The 19879-nt window shown below is 38.7% G+C and overlaps 1 protein-coding gene across 3 annotated transcripts; it reads right to left on the bottom strand.

The window, feature by feature from the left end:
• Window positions 1-3751: 3751 nt before the first annotated feature.
• Window positions 3752-6771, bottom strand: LOC306965774 (uncharacterized protein). 3 transcript variants are annotated; one of them, XM_079560323.1, is made up of 7 exons: window positions 6610-6771; window positions 5621-5925; window positions 5463-5508; window positions 5048-5238; window positions 4819-4908; window positions 4663-4728; window positions 3752-4123 (listed from the first exon to the last, which is right to left on the bottom strand). In XM_079560323.1, exons 4-7 carry the CDS (start codon window positions 5232-5234, stop codon window positions 3969-3971), a joined length of 498 nt encoding a protein of 165 aa, XP_079416449.1. In that variant the 5' UTR covers window positions 5235-5238; window positions 5463-5508; window positions 5621-5925; window positions 6610-6771; the 3' UTR covers window positions 3752-3968. The 3 variants fall into 3 exon arrangements, with proteins under 3 accessions (XP_079416449.1, XP_079416451.1, XP_079416450.1); XM_079560325.1 differs by lacking the exon at window positions 5463-5508 and having other exon boundaries at window positions 5775-5925; XM_079560324.1 differs by lacking the exons at window positions 5621-5925; window positions 6610-6771 and having other exon boundaries at window positions 5463-5543.
• Between the last annotated feature and the right edge of the window lie 13108 nt (window positions 6772-19879).

Here is a 19879-nt window from a genome sequence, read left to right as displayed (position 1 = left end):
GAGAAGTAAACGAGCTGTGGCCTGACTAACAACGTCTCCTCTACGTCTGTCCACAGCATGACCATAGGCAACACGCTAGTTGTGTGCCACTTGTAACCGCCCAGCTTCCCCTAGGGCTGGCGCCGGTAACATATTCAATCACTTTAACCCTTAATCAATCACTTAAATCATTATTACCTGATTTGTATTCATTGGTTTCTCTCCCCCTTCGTCCTCTCCTGACATTCACTTCCAGCGCTTCATCTTGTGTTAACGCTGCATAGAAATGATGTTACAAATCACTGTTTACAAATCTTACATGCGTATGTCATACGGATTTAACATTTCACACGTATTATCATACGGCTGTTCTAAAAGGGGATTTTGCTGATAACAGCATTTGGCCGCTGTTTGCGCAGCTTTAGCTGATGATAGCAGAACATTAGCATGTAGCTTACCTTCAAACTTGTATTTAGCGGTTTCTTTTCTGTTGTAATATAGCTTTGCTCCTCAGAATGATTCCATAACTCCCACCAGAGGGCAGTATTTGTCCACATTTGTTCTCATCGCTCTAAAAACCTTTAACGACGATCGTTGTTAAAAAGGCCAGGTTGCCCCTGTTCATGCAGTTTTGGCACCCCCTAGTGGTGACTTTTGTTAGTTCAGTTTAGTCTTTAATTAGGCACCTTTGCGGCCACCTAAAGTTAAGTCCTGATGTCTTGAGATGTTGCTCCAATATTTCCAAATAGCGTTCTTTCTTCATCATGTCATCTACTTTGTGAAGTGCACCAGTCCCTCCAGCAGCAAAACAACCCCACGGCATGATGCTGCCCCCCCGTAGGCTTTTTCCTTCAAACGTGATGATGGTCATTATGGCCAAAAAACTTTGATGGTCTTCCATCAGACCACAGGATATGTCTCCAAAAATTAAAGTCTTTTTTTTGGTCATTTTTATGGTATAGTATAAGTCCAATTCTAAACTAGCTTTTTGTGTTTCTTTTGGAGTCAGAGCTTCTTCCTACAGAGTTTCCTCTCAGCCCATGTTGGTGCAGGACTTGTTTCACTCTGGATAATGACAAACTCTTACCAGGTTCAGCATCTTCACAAGGTCTTTTACATTTGTTCTTGGGTTGATTTTCACATTTAAGACACAGCTCGTTCATCTCTGGGACACAGAACCCGCCTTCTTTCTGATCTGTCTGATGGCTGGACATTTCCATCATTGTTTTAACCAATGAAGTTGAACATTCAAGTGTCTTGAAATTGAACCCAAGGATGAACCAGACTTGTGCTTCAAAGGACATGACATCGTGATCTGGGCTTTCCCACATTGTTTATGAGTATAGAAATCCCAGTGTATTAAATTTTTGATTTTGTAAAAAGTGATATAAAACTGTGTAAAAAATTCTATCCCTCATTCATCTGAAATTTGACAAATGGAAATATTTTTTTAAATTCTAAATGATTTTTTTCATTTAATGAATCAACAATGTTTGTATGTTTAATCACATCGTACACATGATCTGAAAGACAAAGCAGGAAGCAAGGAGTCTCCAACCTTTATACATGATGACGAGGTAAGTGAAGTGACAGGGAGCTTCCACTTGTCTAACGATGCTTTCAATGACTTTAAGTTTGTCCTTATCCTCTACTTTATGAACCGAAAGGTTTGCAGATTCCAAATGTTCAGCACCAAAGAAAATGTCTCTAACTTGACTTATGAACCAGGTGTAGAAATGTGGAAAGCCCTGGACGAGCGACCAAGAAAGGGCTGGAGACGATCCCCATTCTAAACTGTTTTTCAATGACCAAACTGAACATTTGGTTCATGAAATGTGAGCAAATGCTTTAAATGTGATCGTTTTATGTGGGACATTTGGATCTTCCAAGTGGACAATGATCCAAAGCAAACTGACAAACTGGTTACAAAGTGACTTAAGGAAAACAAAGTCTATGTCTTGAAGTGGAAATCACAAAGTCCTGATCTCAGTCCAGTTGAAAATGTTTGGACAGAGCTGAAAAGGCATAGGAACACAAGGCGGCTACAAATGTGTCTCAGCTACACAGTTCTGTTTGGAGGAATGGACCAAAACTATTGTGGAAGGAAATCCAAAACATTTGAATATATAGTTTAAAGGCAATGCTGCCAAATATTAATGAAATGTATCTAAACTTTTGGTTTTGTAAAAAGTTATATAAAACCGTGTCTAAAATCCAATCCCTCATTCTTCAGGCATTTAGCAAATAGAAATAATTTTAAAAATTCGAATTGACCTAATAAAAGTTAAAGTTCATTCTGGTTTCTTGTCAGACAGTGACAGGTGTATTATAACGTGTATGTAAACATGTGGTTCCTGCTGTGTCTATATAAATACAGCTAACTCTCCATAAGAATAAAACCCAGACAGGACTGTCCGTACCCTTGAAAGTTAGCATCATGTTGCTATGCTACATTCCCAGAGCCTATTCCTAAGTGATTATGTACACATCAAATCCACACAACTATAAGACATGTATTTATTTTCCCATTTATTCATACAGCATTAATGATTGTTCATGTGGCTGGTATTGAAGTCACTTTTCCTCGATGAGGACCAGAGTCTGTAAGAGAGAAAAGAGAGAGAAGCTTCTTTAAAGCAGAGGAAAACTGTCCAACCTCTACAGTCAGCCTGTGAATGACTGAATGAACAGAATGTGCCTGCCACACCTCTATCTCTTTGTCAGAGCCATGTTGTTACTTATCAAAGCCACACTGCAGAACATTTCTCCCATAATTAGATAAGAAATAATAGCATTTGATTAAACTTTAATGATTAAAAACACATTTCAAACATGTATATTTACTGTGAGCGGTACAGCTCCTCTCCATGTTTCTGCTTGACTTTGGCTTTAAGTATATGAGGTTTACATACATTAGGTCCTCTTCCAATGTGTGGTTTTTGTGTGTGCAAAGTCAGTTGGTTTCACTCACACTGTAAAAAAATTGCTGTAAAATTTACAGTAAATAACTGGCAGCACATTAACCAAGGGATTACTGTAAAATGATTTACAGTAAGGGTACTGTAATTATATTTACAGTACTTATCGCATTTACTGTAGAACAAAAAACAATTAAATACTGTAATTTCAGTTGTATTTACAGTACAACTGTATTAGAAACATCATTTATATACTGTAATTTTCCGTTGTGTTTACAGTAGTATTTCTATAACTGTAAAACAAATATCAACTAAATACTGTGATTTGCAGTTGTATTTACAGTATGTTTTGTCTAACTGTAGATGGAACATTAATTAAATACTGTAATTTCAGTTGTATTTACAGTAACTTCTGATAATGCCACTGATTCATTTTTACCTTTTATTGAAGTCAGTGTCAGTTATACACCATGCTTATCATAACTTGGCAAAAAAATAAATAAATAAAGATTAGTGCCGTCAATCACAATTAAATTTCATTTTTAGGCATTTTAATTAAATGTTTACATTTCATTCATCGCATTTTGAAAATACCCTTCAAATGACCAGTTACTTGACATAAGAGGCCTGAATTACTTTATCAAGTGCCATACAAAAAAATGTGATTACTGACATTACTTAAAATATTTCCTTTAATTTTATCATCATTTTGCACTATACAAAGTACTTACATTTCCTTTTCCTTAAACATGAATTTGAACACACCATAAAGACTTTTACCATTGTGTAACTGTCATTATTCTGTGCCGAACATTAATACATAACATAACTGTAAAGCACATCATTTGTTAATGAATTAGCTTTTATTCTGCAGAATTCAACATGGATATCAACATCACATCCAAAATAAGAAAGAAAATACACATTTGTCAAATATCATGGCTAAAAAACATAACCACTGCAACAATAAAGAAAATAAAAGTTGCAAAGGACACCTTTGTCCTTGAAAGGACACAATGGTTAAATATTGAACTTTCAATGCAAAAGCTATTATCAGAACCTCACCTGCATCTAGTTAGTTTGCCAGCTTAACTCAGTGAAGTCCCTAATAAAGGAGATGACATGAGGGTTCATGTACGAACTCTTCCGCTTCACCACTCTCCCAGTCTTCTGGCTCGTCTGCTCCTTTGCACTTGTTGGAGTCAGGATTAATCCTGACCAAAAACCTATGAACATGAGCATCGGCGTTAGGAGGTGGGACAATTTCAATCATATTCATATTCCCCATCCGTTTATGCATTACATCCCCTCACTTTCTCCCACAGTTTTGTAATGTATAAAGGAATATAGTGTGTACATGTGCTTTTCCCAACAGCCCTTCTGTTCTCTAATAAAGCACTAAAATTGTAAGGAGGCTTCACTATTTATATACTCAAAACTAATAACGTTTTAAAGAATGGTGATTTTGAACAGTCAGTTGGAATTCACAATTTAATCCATCTGTCAAAAGTATTTAAACCCCCTTGATCTTTCAATGTTTATCATTGAATATATTATTATATTTGTATTTTTTAAGTTCAAAGAACATTGGTAATTCATGCAAAATAAGGGGGATCAAAGACAACTTTACACAGCAGCCCTTTTTCCAAATTACTCCTCATTGTGATGTAACAGCAATGTATTCATCCACATGTCAGAATAAGAGGCATAAAATAAGAGTAGAAAAGAGTTTTCGTACTTGACTGTGCTCCAATATTGAACTTACCAAGCATGATGATCCTTGGAGTGACAGGGACAGCTGAGCCTCTGCGTCTGCAGGGGTGATAGTCCCCTATGAATGCATGAGATAGATAAGAGTTATTTGAAACAAAGTAGATCTTGTGTCATGTGTGTATTGAGATAGAAGCTTGCACCATGTCACCTTGGCAATGCTGGGCCTCCATTTTGTCATCCGCGACTTTTGTGTGGACACTGCTCGTGAAGGCAGAAAGGCTAGCTCGAGCAACTTCCTCTGCAGTGTAAAAAAACAATATTAACACAGATATTAGTATTATAGCAGCTGCTGGTAATCTTTTTAATCTGCTTGTAGACCAGCATTCCAGTACAACACTATCCTATATCCCTTAAATTATGCTAGCCCATGCACTCACCCCAAGATAGCGAATAGTCCTCCTCCATTTCTCCCATGTCCAGCTCAGCACCAGGTGTCAGATTGAGGTTGTACAGTTGTGCTACCAACTGTCTAGCACAGCTGTCCTTACAGTCCATCTTCAGGTGCTGTAGCAGCCTTGGAACAGTGGGCAGCCTCATCACTGAACAGTAATGTAAAGTCCACATTGATCTGTTAAAAGAATAAAGGGACAATGACAAAACTAGAACCCTCGGCAAAGATGTTAGGCAATGTGCACTTTTAGTCGCTTCTACAGACGTTACTGCTTGCCGTCTTGTAAAGACAACAAACACACTCTCGCCTCCACTCGTATTACAAATGCCCAAACTTCAAAGAATTTTAGAACGAGTATCAACAAAAGGCACACGTGGTGTGCCACATAACAGGACTCTCACCTCTATAACCACCGTTCACATGGTCCTTCAGAGCCTTCCTGAGGTCCTGCAACAAACACAACACATCAACATCAGTAAAAATGAATATTAAATGGATAGAGTGATACTCACACAGTATTATTTGTCATTATACAATTGTACAACAAAACTGCACGTACCAGATGTTGGAATAGTCTTGAACCACTGCGACTGTGCCGTCACTGTTGGCCAACCTGAGCAGCATGTTTTTGGAGGTAGGGGATACTGGAGCACTCGGAGGAAACCTGGCTGCCTGCCTTCAGTCTCCACTGATCCTTTGAAACGCTGCATCACCTCTTGGGTTTGTCCCTGTTTCAGAGCGTGGTGTCCCGCGGTGGTCAGCTCCTTCACCTCCTTCCTCCTCAGATCCTTCTGCGCCACATCTCACGCCTCATCTTCATCTTTGTCCTCCGCCTTCTCCCCTGGCTCTGACACCACTCTTCACCTGAGGGTCACAATATTTCTGTTTAATTGAAGAGTAAAATGTAAGAGCAATAGCACAGCAAAGCCACACCATAAAAGCATATATGAACCTGCGTCAAAGGTTATTCAATTTCCTGACTGTAAATTCACTCGTGACTCCAGGCCTTTTCCTCTCATCTCTTGCAGATTCTCATAACAAAATACACAAAATGAAAAAGTGGTTCAAAATCAGCGTTGCATAAGTTTATGGGCGTAGGTGGCTATAAAAACACACATTTAACCAAAGTACCAACGATTACTTTATTTGCGCATAATCTCTGACGCTGCACAAGCGCTTCATGTATTAACGTGTATGAAACCAGTCAAAGACAGACGGTGTAACGAGCTCCACGACCCACGTTGTACCTGAATCTCTGCTCTGACCGCGGTCACACGGTTCTCCTCATGCCTCTGAGTCTGTCGCCGGTTCCTCTCTCCATCACCATCAGCGCGTCCTCCTCACGGTGGTGTCGCCGATGCTAATCTGACTGACTGATGCGTGAACTTCGCTTGATATGTTTTCACCAAACGCCTAGCTTCTGGTATTCAGCCTGCTAATCGCCTAGCATTGGTCAATTCAGACAATCTGGATTTTTTTTTTAAATTAACGACAGAAAAGAGTGACTGAGCGTGAGGATAGTAATACTGCTAAATGTTTTACACTCACCGTTCAAAGTTGTGTCCAGAACCACTGACGCCCGTGCCTTTGTCCTGGTCCCGCCTTCCGCCTGTTTTGAATGTCTTCTTCTTTGTTTGACAACGGGACGAAACAGCGCCAACTTTTGGTGGTGGCCAAAAATATACAGTCTGCGGGCCAAACTCATTTCTAACATGTTTTAGTCATTCAGAAACGTTGGGGTAAAATTGACTAAAACACTGCGTTGATGTTTTTCAGTGACACATAAATAATTTATTCTAGATCTAGATGTTTTTTTAGGTTATTTAAATAAATACATTTATTTATTTATTTAAATTATTCATATACTTTTTTCTAAAATGATGTCCAACAAACTAATATTTGATTAATACATGTATTAATGAATTTATTTATGTATTCATTCATAGAAAAGCTAAATCATCACAGGGATTAGGTAAAGTTTCGCTTTTAGTCACAGAAGCTTTTCCTCAGCTTCTTAGCTATAATAGGAGCCTGTAACTTCAAGTTTTGAGAAAAATGTCAATAAATGTTATGTCAATAAAACATTGTTTTTTAACAATTAATACTGACAGAGCATTTGTATTTAGTGCAATTGAAAATGTTCGAAAACAAACATTTGCTTCCTCCCCAAATACAACATTGTTTGGTCCTTACAAGTATCTAGAATCCTGAAACTGTGTATGATTTGGCTTAAAAGTGTTAAAAATTTGAAACATGTGTGAGTTGCAGCCTAATATGAAAAATACAGTAATTTACTTTACAGTTTACAGTAATATACAAGCTATTGTGAATTTGTTTACAGTAAGGGTTTGACTACTGTGATTTCTACAGTAATACATAGACTACTGTGATTATGTCGTGTGAACAAGGTGTTACTGTAAATTTTACAACATTCTACTGTAAAATGATTCACAGTAGTTTTACTGTGTTTAATACAGTAAATAACTGTATATTTTACAGGTATTTTTTACACGTCATTTTAAAGAGCCTGTTGTTTCAGATTGTTTTGGCTTCTTTTTTAGAGTATAGACCGAGGTTATTGAAATGTATCACGTCTGTCTTGTTTATGACTCTGGCATGGTAAAATAATGGTTGTTTTATTTTATATTGTAACATTTAACTTTACAATAACAGAGAATTCTTGAGAATGAAAATAATTATGACCTGGGCTGTTGATTCGCTGGTTTTCAATCCACTTAACCCGATGGAGGACCAACTGTAAGAGGAAAAAAGAGAAAAGCTTCTTTACACAAGTGGTTCCCAACCTGGGGTTCTCGCTTACAGAGAACTCTTGATAATGAAAATTATTTTGTTATTGTTATGTTTTTTATTCTGTCTCATTCATTAAATCATTAAGTCAGTATTTTTGTTGATTATGGTATTAAATCACCAAAACCACTTGGAGGTCCCATCAAGCCTGTAAGAGAAACAAAAGAGAAAAACTTCTTTACACAAGTGGTTCCCAACATGGGGACCCATAGTTTAACTTTACACTTAAATCATTATTACCTGAGTTGTATTCATTGGTTTCTCTCCCCACTCGACCTCCCTCGACATTCACTTCCAGCTCTTCATCTTGTGTTAACGCTGCATAGAAATGATGTTACAAATCACTGTTTACAAATCTTACATGCATTTATGTATAAGTACATTTTTTATTTTTTTTACCTTGGACGTCTCTCTTCATGATGGTTTTTGCTGTGATGTTGAGAACCAAAGCCGTCAGCAGCAGAACACAGATAAGCTGGAGCTTCATTTTCCAGAAAAGATGATCCTCAAAGTTGTTGAACTGCCAAAAAAGTGAAGTTTCTCACTGGCCGTCGTCTGTGTGGCTTTAAATAGGCTAAATGTTGAAGATGAACCAGCCCGACCAGAGTTTCCAGTTGTGCTCGTAAAGGGAGGATTTTGAACAAAGTGTTTCTGAGTAGAACAAACATAATGGTGTTAGCAAAGTAACGATCATGAGCAGCCCTGAGAGCAGTGCTCTGATGGAGCCTCACATTCACTTCCTCATTTACATCACAATAGTTACAGGAGTTTGGTCCATTCCTCCTTAAAATTGCATCCCTCATTCTTCTGGCGTTTAGCAAATAGAAATAATTTTCAAAATTCTAATTGACCTACAAAAAAGTAAAAGTTAATTCTGGTTTCATGTGAGACAGTGAGAAAAAAAATGCAAAGGTGTTATAAAGTGTATGTACACATCACATCCACACAACTATAAGACATGTATTTATTTTCACATTTATTCATACAGCATTAATGATTGTTGATGTGGCTGGTATTGAAGTCACTTTTCCTCGATGAGGACCAGAGTCTGTAAGAGAGAAAAGAGAGAGAAGCTTCTTTAAAGCAGAGGAAAACTGTCCAACCTCTACAGTCAGCCTGTTAAGTTTCAAGTTTCAAGTTTAATGGTTTTGTATAGCCCAATATCACAACAGAAGTCGCCTCACAGCTGCACCAAACATTAAGGCAATAAAACAGAGCAATAAATATGACAATTAAAAGTTCAGGTGAATCCAGGCAAATATAATGTCCAATAGGACTCCAATAGTCCTATTGGACTATTGGACTATAGCAAGGAAAAACTCAAAAACCCGGCAGGAGAAAAGAGAAACCTTGGGGAGAGCCACAGAAGGAGAGATCCACTCCCCTGGACGGACAGGCTATAGAGACCCAGGGCCGAAGGATCCCTCAGCAGACGGGCTAAGATCACAGACCGTCCAGTCCTCAGATTCCAGAATGCAGGGTTCCTCCGTTCACCCAGGTTCCTCCGTTCGATCTAGACAGGCACTCCCGAGGGGGGGCGACAGGAGACACCATGTGAATAGTGATGAACGAACTACAGATAAATTAAGTATTGTATCATAATAAGACAAAGTCTGCAGTAAGAAGAAGAGGATAGCGCTCAGTGGACCGTACTTCCCACAGCAGTGTTTCTCCTGAGGCAGCTTTACTTCAGGCTGTGGGTCAGAGCTTTACCTCTGACCTGATTATAAGCTAATTCGAAGAGGTACGTTTTGAGCCTAGTCTTAAATGTAGGGACTGTGTCTGCTTCTTTAACGTGGGCTGGGAGTTTATTCCACAAAACCGGAGCTTAGAGCTAAAGGCTCTGCCTCCCACAGTAATTTTGGAGACTCGAGGAATCACTAGTTGAGTTTTGAGAGCGGAGAGCTCTGGTTGGCTGATATGGAATGACAGAGTCTTGGAGATAGAGCGGAGCTAAACCCTTAATGGATTTAAATGTGAGGAGCAGGACTTTAAATTTTATTCTAAACTCAACAGGAAGCCAATGGAGAGATTTTAGCACAGGTGTCATGTGTTCTCTTCACTTTGTCCGCGTTAACAATCTAGCAGCTGCATTTTGAACTAATTGAAAACTTTTCAGGGAGCTTTTAGGGCACGCTGCCAGCAGGCTGTTGCAGTAATCCAGCCGTGAAGAGCCCTGCACTAGGGCCACTGCTTTTTTCTATTTATTTTTTTTTATTTTTATTTTTTTAATGATTTGCCCCGCATTTGTTCATCATGTAATGTCCATCTCTATGCTGACGATACAGTCCTATATGCATCGCATACCCACAAGGACCAGGTACAAAATGCATTACAATCGGATTTCACCATTGTTCAGAAATGGCTCAGAGAGCACAATCTTATTCTTAATGAGAAAAAAACGTGTACAATGTTGTTTAAGCTGAGACTATCTAAAGTTAACACTAGTGAAATACAAATTTCTATGAATGATGGAAGACCTCTTGTAAATGTAAATACATTTAAGTACCTGGGCCTGTGGTTAGATACTGAGCTATCATTCAATGCCCATATTGAAGCCACAGTCAAGAAAGTTAAACAATGTTTGTGTCAGCTATACCGTTCAATTGACTGCTTCACATTTGATACAAGAAAGCGTATTGCACAGCAACTCCTCTTACCACTTATTGATTATTCTGATATTGTTTACCACACCTCCAGTATTACTTCTCTCAAAGCTCTATATCGTTCACTGAATTCCATATGTAGATTTGTTTTAAGGTATCCATTCATGACACATCACTGCACGCTATATGAAGAATTGGACTGGCTTCAACCTAAAGAAAGAAGATTGTATCACTGGTATATGTTTATTTTTAATTGTATTAATTATACCAACAAATGTCCCCCTTATCTCCAACAACACTTTGTCAGACACACTTCAGCCTATCCCATACGTCACTTGCTACATCCATTTTTTGACACACCAAGAACTCACAGGGAAATTGGACGTAGAGCATTCTGTTATAAAGCACCCACGGACTGGAATACCCTCCCATTGTCACTGAATTCTATTACATCTATACATTTATTTAGACAGGCACTATTTTTATATTTAAAAACACCATGTACCTGTTACTAGAGGATTTCTCTTCACTTCTCTGATTGTAATGATGTAAATTATAGGCCCATTAGAATTAGAATGCTTTCTTATTGTATTTATTTATTTTTATCTATTTTTTATCTTTATCTATTTTTCAATTTTGAAAAATGTTGTCAATGTAATCAATGTAATTCATGTAAACCATGTAATGCATAATTTGGGGAGGTGGTGGGTCTTATGGGGAAGCATACTTGTTGTCTTGTTGAGTTTGGTCTTGTTTTGTATTATCTTTCTTTTTACATGTGTTGTGTTGTCGTATGTTGTCAGGTGTTGTCGTGTACTGTCATGCCTTGTGCATGTGTGGCTCTTATCATTTTCAATCAGTGATTGAAAGGATCCCCTCGAAAATGAGATGGCACATCTCAAGGGGCTATCCAAAATAAAAATAAAGAAAGAAAGAGACAAATGCGTGAATAAGTTTTTCTGCATCACTCTCAGATAGGATATTTCGTATTTTAGCAATGTTGCGCAGGTGAAAGAATGCTATTTTACAAGCCTGGTTTATATGTGTTTTAAAGAGAGGTCTTGGTCAAACAGAACTCCGAGGTTTTTTACTGTTGTGCTCGTTGATATGCTAACATTATCCAGGGAGATGATCTGTTGAGATAAAGACTCTCTCAGTTTTTGAGGGCCTAATATAATAACCTTGGTTTTGTCCGGGTTAAGAAGGAGGTAATTTGCTGTCATCCAGGTCTTAATGGCTTTTACGCAGGAGCTAAGCGTTTCTAATTTATCTGTCTGACCTGGTTTCATTGATAAATACAGCTGTGTGTCGTCCGCATTACAGTGAAAATTTACATTGTGATTTCGGATTATGTTACCTAATGGAAGAATGTATAGCATAAATAAAATTGGCCCGAGCACTGAACCTTGTGGCACCCCATAGTACACTTTGGAACACGGTGAAGACTTTTGGTTTACATTAACGAATTGTTGCCTGTCAGATAAGTAAGATTTAAACCAGGAGAGGGCTGTTCCCCTGATGCCTACGTCACATTCTAACCTCTGCAGGAGAATATTGTGGTTAATGACTGAATGAACAGAATGTACCTGCCACACCTCTATCTCTTTGTCAGAGCCATGTTGTTACTTATTAAAGCCACACTACATAACATTTCACTGTGAGCGGTTTCACCTGTTTCTGCTTGACTTTGGCTTTAAGTGGCCAATATTAGGTTTCAGTACAATTAGGTCCTTTTACAAATGAGTTCTGTCTTATCTTTGTTTAAGTTTTAAACTTAACTGAACTGAAACCTTTTACTTCTTCACCAACAGATGAAAATATTGGTCTTTTATCATTAATGGAAGCTTGTGTGTGCAAAGTCAGTTGGCTGCACTCATATACACTTCATTTATAGTTTCAAATGGTTTTGGCTTGATTCATAATAGTCAACATGTCTGGAATCCCAAGTCCTCTCCGTCTGCACAAGTGAACTCAGGGGAAAGGTGATGGAAAGACCTCCAGCAAAAAGATGAATATGGCTGGTCTGGGGACTTAACACACAATTCAATGCTCTTTTAGCTGCAGAAATGCTCATACTTTTTCCCTTTTTTTTTTTAGAGTATAGACAAAGTTATTGAAATGTATCAAGTCTGTCTTGTTTGTGACTGACTCCGGCATGGTCAAATAATGGTTGCTATTCAAACTCAATCCCAGATATTAACTTTAATGGGGGACCCTAACATGATGGCATCAGAAGCTGTAGCTTCATTTTCCAGAAAAGATGATCCTCAAAGCTGTGGAACAAACCAAAAACAAGTGAAGTTTCTTACTGGCAGCGGTTTATAAAGCTTTAAACCAAACAGCTGAAAATGACCCAGCTCGACCAGTGTTTCCAGGTGTTCCAGTAAAGCGAAGAATGGGAACAGCGTGTTACCGAGAACAACCACAAAACACGTCAGCACAATAATAATGTGAGTGTGGCTATGACAGATGTTTTTGGTACGGTCATAAATAATGCACCAGAGTCAGAGGAGTGCGTATGTGCCCTTTACGATGTGTATTATATGGCATCACGAGCTGCATCACCCTCAGCACCCTGGGTTCCCACGGTCTTGATTCACCCTCAGTCACACCTTTGAAAAAGTTACGTTGTGGGTGCCTCGACACAAAACTGTGTGAAAGCTGTAAAATGACCTCATGGTGAAAAAATGTGTCAGGGCCTTAAGGTTCAGAAAATGTGCAGGAGTTTGAAATCACATTTTTAATCCGTTTTATAGCAACGCTTTGAAAAATAGTGATTACAATCTAAGTCTATGGACTACTATGTAAATCAATACATTTTAGTGAAATGCAGAAAGTTGGCAATGAAAATGTTCAAAACTTTAAAATGTTATATTATTTCTATATATGAACAGAGGAGAGTGAGATCAATAAATAAATAATATTTTTTTGCATACAAGCACATTTTTGAGTCAAAGGACCCACAACGGAAGTTTTTCTTTTGAATGGGCAGAGATAGCGGACAGGAAGGACAGCGCTGGCTTTGCTGTCCATGTGGTTGTCACGTGGGGTCACTGAGCATACAGCCCATAATCCTTTATCATTCACACGGACCTCGTCAGATTGAGTAGGAACTGTCATCACTTATAAACTGGATGAAAATGAATCCATTCCCATGACAATGTTTCTATAGCATGGTCAATGCTCTAGAAAAAAGTGACAGTGAATACACTACTATACTATACAGAAACACTAGACCTACAGTGCCTCTCGAAAGTATTCATACACCTTGAACTTTTGCACATTTTGTCATATTTACAACCCTAAACATAAAGATTTTATTTTTATTTCTTTACTGAACGTTCACACACAATTAACAGACAACTGTGAAGTGAAAGCTAAATGATACATGATTCTGTTATTTTTCAAAAAATAGAAAACCGAAAAGTGGGGCGTGCATAAGTATTCATACAGCATGAATGAATACTTTGTGGAACCCCCTTTTGCTGCAATAACAGCAGCAAGTCTTTTGGGGTTTGACTCAACAAGATTTGCACATGTAGAGACTGACATTTTAGCCCATTCATCTTTACAAAACAGATTAGACGGAGGGCAATTGTGAACAGCAGTTTTCTCATTATTCCACAGATTTTCAATAGGATTTAGGTCAGGACTTTGACTGGGCCATTCTAACACATTAATATGTTTTTATTGAACCATTCCATTGTAGATGTATCTTTGTATTTAGGGTCATTGTCCTGCTGGAAGGTGAATCTCCGCCCCAGCCTCAGTTCTCTTGCTGACTCCAGCAGGTTTTCCTCCAAAATGTCTCTGTCTCTGTATTTGGCTCCATCCATCTTCACAACTATTCTGACAATCTCCCCAGTCCCCGCTGAGGAAAAGCAGCCCCACAGCATGATGCCCCCCCCCGTATATTTGACACTGGGGATGGTGCACTCAGGACGATGAGCAGTGTCAGATTTGCTCCATACATAACGTTTTGCATCTGGGCCAAAAAGTTACATTTTTCTCTCATCTGACCATGATGGTTTTTGCTGTGATGTTGAGAACCAAAGCCGTCAGCAGCAGAACACAGATAAGCTGCAGCTTCATTTTCCAGAAAAGATGATCCTCAAAGTTGTTGAACTGCCAAAAAAGTGAAGTTTCTCACTGGCCGTCGTCTGCGTGGCTTTAAACAGGCTAAATGTTGGAACCAGCCCAACCAGTGTTTCCAGTTGTGCTCGTAAAGTGAGGATTTTGAACAAAGTGTTTCTGAGTAGAACAAAACATGGTGTTAGCAAATGAACTAGATCATGAGTGTGGTTTTGATCACGTAAGATGTTTTTGGTACTGAATAAAAGAAAAATGCCTCCATGAATAACGCTCTGAGCTGGAGTCGCAACATTCACTCAAGACACAATTTATTTTATTATTTTTTTTAAATATTGGGATAGATCTTGTTCCTTGTGCTACAGACAGCGAAAGCTCCTATGATATGGTTATTTTCCGAGTGGTGCAGCTGTTGCACTATGTGCCAAGAGGGTTTCGCGTGTGAGGGTTACCTATGCCCTATCGCCATGGTTACCGCATACCAGAGATGAGCAAATCCCCCACTCCAAAAACCCCAGACCATTTTATGGCATTGGTATTTCTTCACTTCCTGTCTTGTGAATGGCTGATCAGATCAAACACAGTTCAGGACAAATGAAGTGTCCTTTAGACTTCACAACCAGAGATGAGAACTCTTTATTGACCTTCGAATTGGACTAAAGACTGAATCTCAAACATCCGATTTGAGTAATAAGCCAGTTCTTTAATTCATGGACAGCGAGAATGAACTCAACCAATCTGTTCTAATGATGAATTCTTCCCAAGGTCAACAAAAATGCAATGTACATACATACTGTCCAAATGTCGGTAATGCATTTGGAAAGTTTGTGAAGTTGTTAATGTGTTTATCACAATAGAAATGTATTTCCTGAATTCTCTCCCAAGATAAGCCTTCCTCCCATCCCACTTGGGCCCCAATCATATCAAGTTACGGACTGAATCGATTGGTCGAGTCCCGTGGAGACAAGGGGGCCGCCCCCGGTATAAAGGAAGGGTGCATGGAACTAGTTAGACAGAAATGTGAGAATTGTGAGAAGTTGGAGTTGGGGGGTTGAAGTTTCTCTTGGAGTTCAGACAGAAGGAGAAGGAGAGAAGGCCAGAAGGCCAGAAGGGAGCACATGGCGACATCCCCCGCTGAACTCTGACCTCTCTTTGTCTCAGATGGACCACAAGAATCCTTAAGTTTGAGCCCGTCATTTGACGTGATTTGTAACTATCAGTTACTTCTTTTAAGAACGTTTGCATTTTTCCTACAAGACAACAACATTTTTGCGCTTTCAGCGCAACCATATTGAGTCTAGCTTGTCAAGCTAAACGCCCAAGGCCCAGAGGAGCTGGAGAGAGACCCTTGCCTGCATCAGCTTGAGATCGCCACCCAAGAGACCACGACCGAGGGCCGTCGGACACCAGGACTTGGAACGCCGGACCACAGTTGGCGTGGAAGACCTTTCTCTCACGGTCGTAAGCGCATCTCACAGACCTGGCTCAATAAGACTCACATAACTTCTACGCAAACCACCTTACTGACTTTCAGATACAATTTTAGAACATTTTATCTGATTATTCATCCTGTTAGCCTTCTAGGTTATCCTGTTTGCATTTTAATATTTAATGCCATCTGTTAATCTGATTTTGATCATTAAACCTCCATAAACCACAGATTGCTTTGGTAATGTCTGTGTTTATTATTTCAGCCTAAGGGTCAATGTGTACGTTCAATACCTTACTTCCTTCAGATAAATCTGTAGTTTAGCCTCCTGTTCTTACTTTTTTTTTGTCCGCTTTTCGAACTGGTGCCCCGTTAAATTTTTAAAGCTAATCTACAACCTATTAATTAATTAATAAACAGATTAATTGATTAATAAACCCTCATACCCTACAAGGGCGTCACTTATAAAAAGAGAGAGGACTGAGGTGTGGTTTATTACCAGCAGCACTGAGAGTGGCCTCTGATGTCAGCCTCACATTATTTTCCTCATTTACATGGCGCTGCCTTGTGTTCTTCCTTCAGCATTACAGGCTCTCACTGGTTGGAGGAAAAAGGCTGTTGTACATAACATCACCATAGGTGTTTCTCCACGTCCTTCCCACTTAAAAGCACTAAGACTGGAGTGGCAAGATCTCAAAGTGCGCTCCTACTTAGCACAAAATGTTGCACTATAGTCTACTTTTAGAAACACAAGATCGGGCCTTCTATATCTTAGTTCATTCATATGAAATAGCAAAGTAAACAACTAAGAGAAGTATTATTAAATCAGATTAAAACCCCTTAACACCTACTGGTACTAATTTACGACATACCTCTTCTTGCAAGACTGTGGCTAAAAAAAGGCAGGTTTTCCCTTGATGCCTGTTTGCACATCCATGCCGTACCTAGGAACGTTTTGCAAGCACTAGTTTCTTGTAGGACCGGTCAGAGAAGGAACCACAACCGGGTCATCGTAGCTATTTAGTGGAAATAGCATTTCTGCAAATTGAGGCTGAAACTTTGATGAAATCTTCAAATGTAAGTTGAGTTGTGCTAAAATAAAATGATGTAGCAGCTCCTCGTTTCCATCTTTAGAATATTGATTGGAATGAACTTCGTGTGATGGATTTTTTTTTAGAACAAGCCATTCTAGTGAATTTCTATAATTATTGTAACAACAACATACAAGGATTTAAAAAAAAACAAGTTTTCCCTTTTTTTACACAGAACAAAATGAAACCGTTCGTGTTGTTTGCAAAGCGACCACAAGGTGGAACTACTGGACCATAAACAAGAGTTCCACGTCCGAAAATAATGTGCAATTATAATATAATTTGCAAATAAGTAATGGTAAATAGAGGTATCTGACATACAATGTATAATAAAACCTCAGGAAAGGGAGTAAAATATGATAATTAGTCATAAAAAGTGGAGATATTTTGTAGATAAATTGTTTGTACTTTTCTAAAGTGCTTTTTCTCCTCCCTACATCAGGTGATGAAAGCAGCAGGGAAGGCACTGATGATGATCATGATGCCCTTCCTGTTACCAGTGCTCCTGCTGCAAGACGGCATCAGCTGCTCAAAATCAAAAGTTTAGAAGTATTTTGTGAAAAGCGTTAGCTCTGTTTACTGTTCTAATATCCTAACCTGAATACACAAGTGTTCAGTGTATCTTACAGTGCATATACATTTGTAATCATTCAGAACAAATAAATGTTGTAATTTGAATTTTGCTTGTTGTTGCAAATTTACAACATACCTAAAACTATATCTGTACATGTATATCTGTGCTACAGATAAATTAACAATCTCCACTTAATTTACCATCAGCTTCAAAGCAAAAACACTGATAATATATATTTTTATATATAGAACTAGATTCAGGCGTTAAGGGGTTGCTGTCTAATGCTTTGATATGAGTACAAACACTAAAAACATGTCCCCAGTTGTTGGCATCAGTGTTTCTGGGGGTCATGACCTGAAAGGTTTGGTGGGAACCAATGCTTTTGATCAAACTGACAAACAGTGAATACACCGTATTACTAAAACAATAAAAAAACACCATATTACTATGCAGTAACTCCAGGCCGACACTTGTACAACAGGCCACCGTTTTTCCATACTGAAATATGTTCTTGCCTGAGCTTAGACGAGTTGATGTGTACCTGTCTGGTTGTTTTATGTGCCCTCTGTCCAAAGATGTTGTTAGCATTTGGCCTCTCCCACTATATTAAACGGGATGGCATTATAGGTGACCAAGCTCTTCCACGGACACAAAGACCAGACAGATACGCATCAACTCGTCTAAGCTCAGCCAAGAACATATCTCAGTATGGAAAAACAGTGGCCTGTTCCTTTAAAGGGTATCTAACCCCCCCTTCCAGAGGCTCAGTCTGAGAGTGTCAGATTTGAAAATCTCAACAGAAAAGGGGCGTTGCCTGGAGGACTAAGGGGCACGCGGGAGGGGTGAGGGGTGGGAGGGGTTTCGGGGTCTGATTGACAGGCCTGAGTCATTTGACTAACGATGCACTCGCAACGCTCCTCGTAAACAAAGTTCGAGCACAGCGAGCTAACCTATTTAGCAACATGGTGAGACAGCTCTACAGCTCTCTTTACACAGGACAGGCATCGTGGCAGACAGTGGCCTTGTACCCGAGACTGCTCTGAGGCGCGGGTTATTTTATTAGTGATTCCGCTGTCATTTACAAAGCTAACGGCTTAGCATTGAGCAAGATCGATGTTAGCATCGCAGCTAAGGGACCAAACGTAACTGTCCTGGCTGCTTTCAGAATCTACCCATCTATTTTAGATGTAGACTTTTCACTGTGGTCTACATAAACATTGCAGATGTATCTCAGTGTCCCAAGCAGAGAATGTGTGAGGTATAGAGACTTGATTATATGTATTACAAAGCTTTATTTTATTTCTCTCACAGCAAAGTGCACAAAACATGTCACATAAAAAAAAAAATATTGTGCAAGAACACTGTCCTAGAAATAGTTTTCGGTTGGTCATTGAAGATAAAGCAGATAAATCATCCATGTTTATCTAAAGGCTTAACTAAGGGTCTGTAACATTAGGCTCTTGGGTCCACAAAGTCATTTCTATTACTACATTTAGTGAATTACAGGTTTAACCAATGTAACACACGCACTGAACTACCACTAAAAGATGAGTAAAGGCTATAATAAAGTCTTTACATGTATGCTTATTTAGTTGAAATAGTGAAAATGATAGATCTTATTTTTTTGGTAAGTTTTCTTACTTAATTTTGTACTTCCTGGCTTTTATAACATTGCAATTACCCAATGCATTTTTTCTTTTGTTAATCTTACTACGACAATATCAATCAATCAATAATGACAGTTTATATTTCATTTGAGGATCAAGCTGCATGTGGTACTCTATTCACTTAGTCTACCTAGATGTGTGCAATAAACAAATTGAACAAATACAATTTAAATTAATACTTGCCATACAATATCGAACTTGACTGTTTAATACTTAATTTATGGAATCAGAACTAGAACACACTGAACTGAATTTTTAAATGTGGCTCGATCATCCATCAAACTTTGATACGCCTTTCAGATTGATATAATTACAGTTTTGAGGGGAAAAGGCATTCAAAACATAGCAGTAAAGCTGAATTCTTGCATCCACAGTTGAGCTACAGGATGGCTTAAATTAACCAAGTAGCAGTAGCTCATGTACAGTATGCTGCATGCATGCATACATGCAGGTCTTCTCAATGCACGGGAGACAAAGTTGACTTCTTATGGCTATACAGTTGTTGGGTTGCAGGTTAGTGTTCTAAAGGCCTATAATGTTATATAGAGGTACAA

This window comes from Gobius niger, assembly GCF_951799975.1.
Source record: "Gobius niger genome assembly, chromosome: 7".
NCBI lineage: Eukaryota > Metazoa > Chordata > Actinopteri > Gobiiformes > Gobiidae > Gobius > Gobius niger.
The sequence above is the reverse complement of the archived record's forward strand: the minus strand, read 5'-3'. Positions and strand labels throughout refer to the sequence as shown.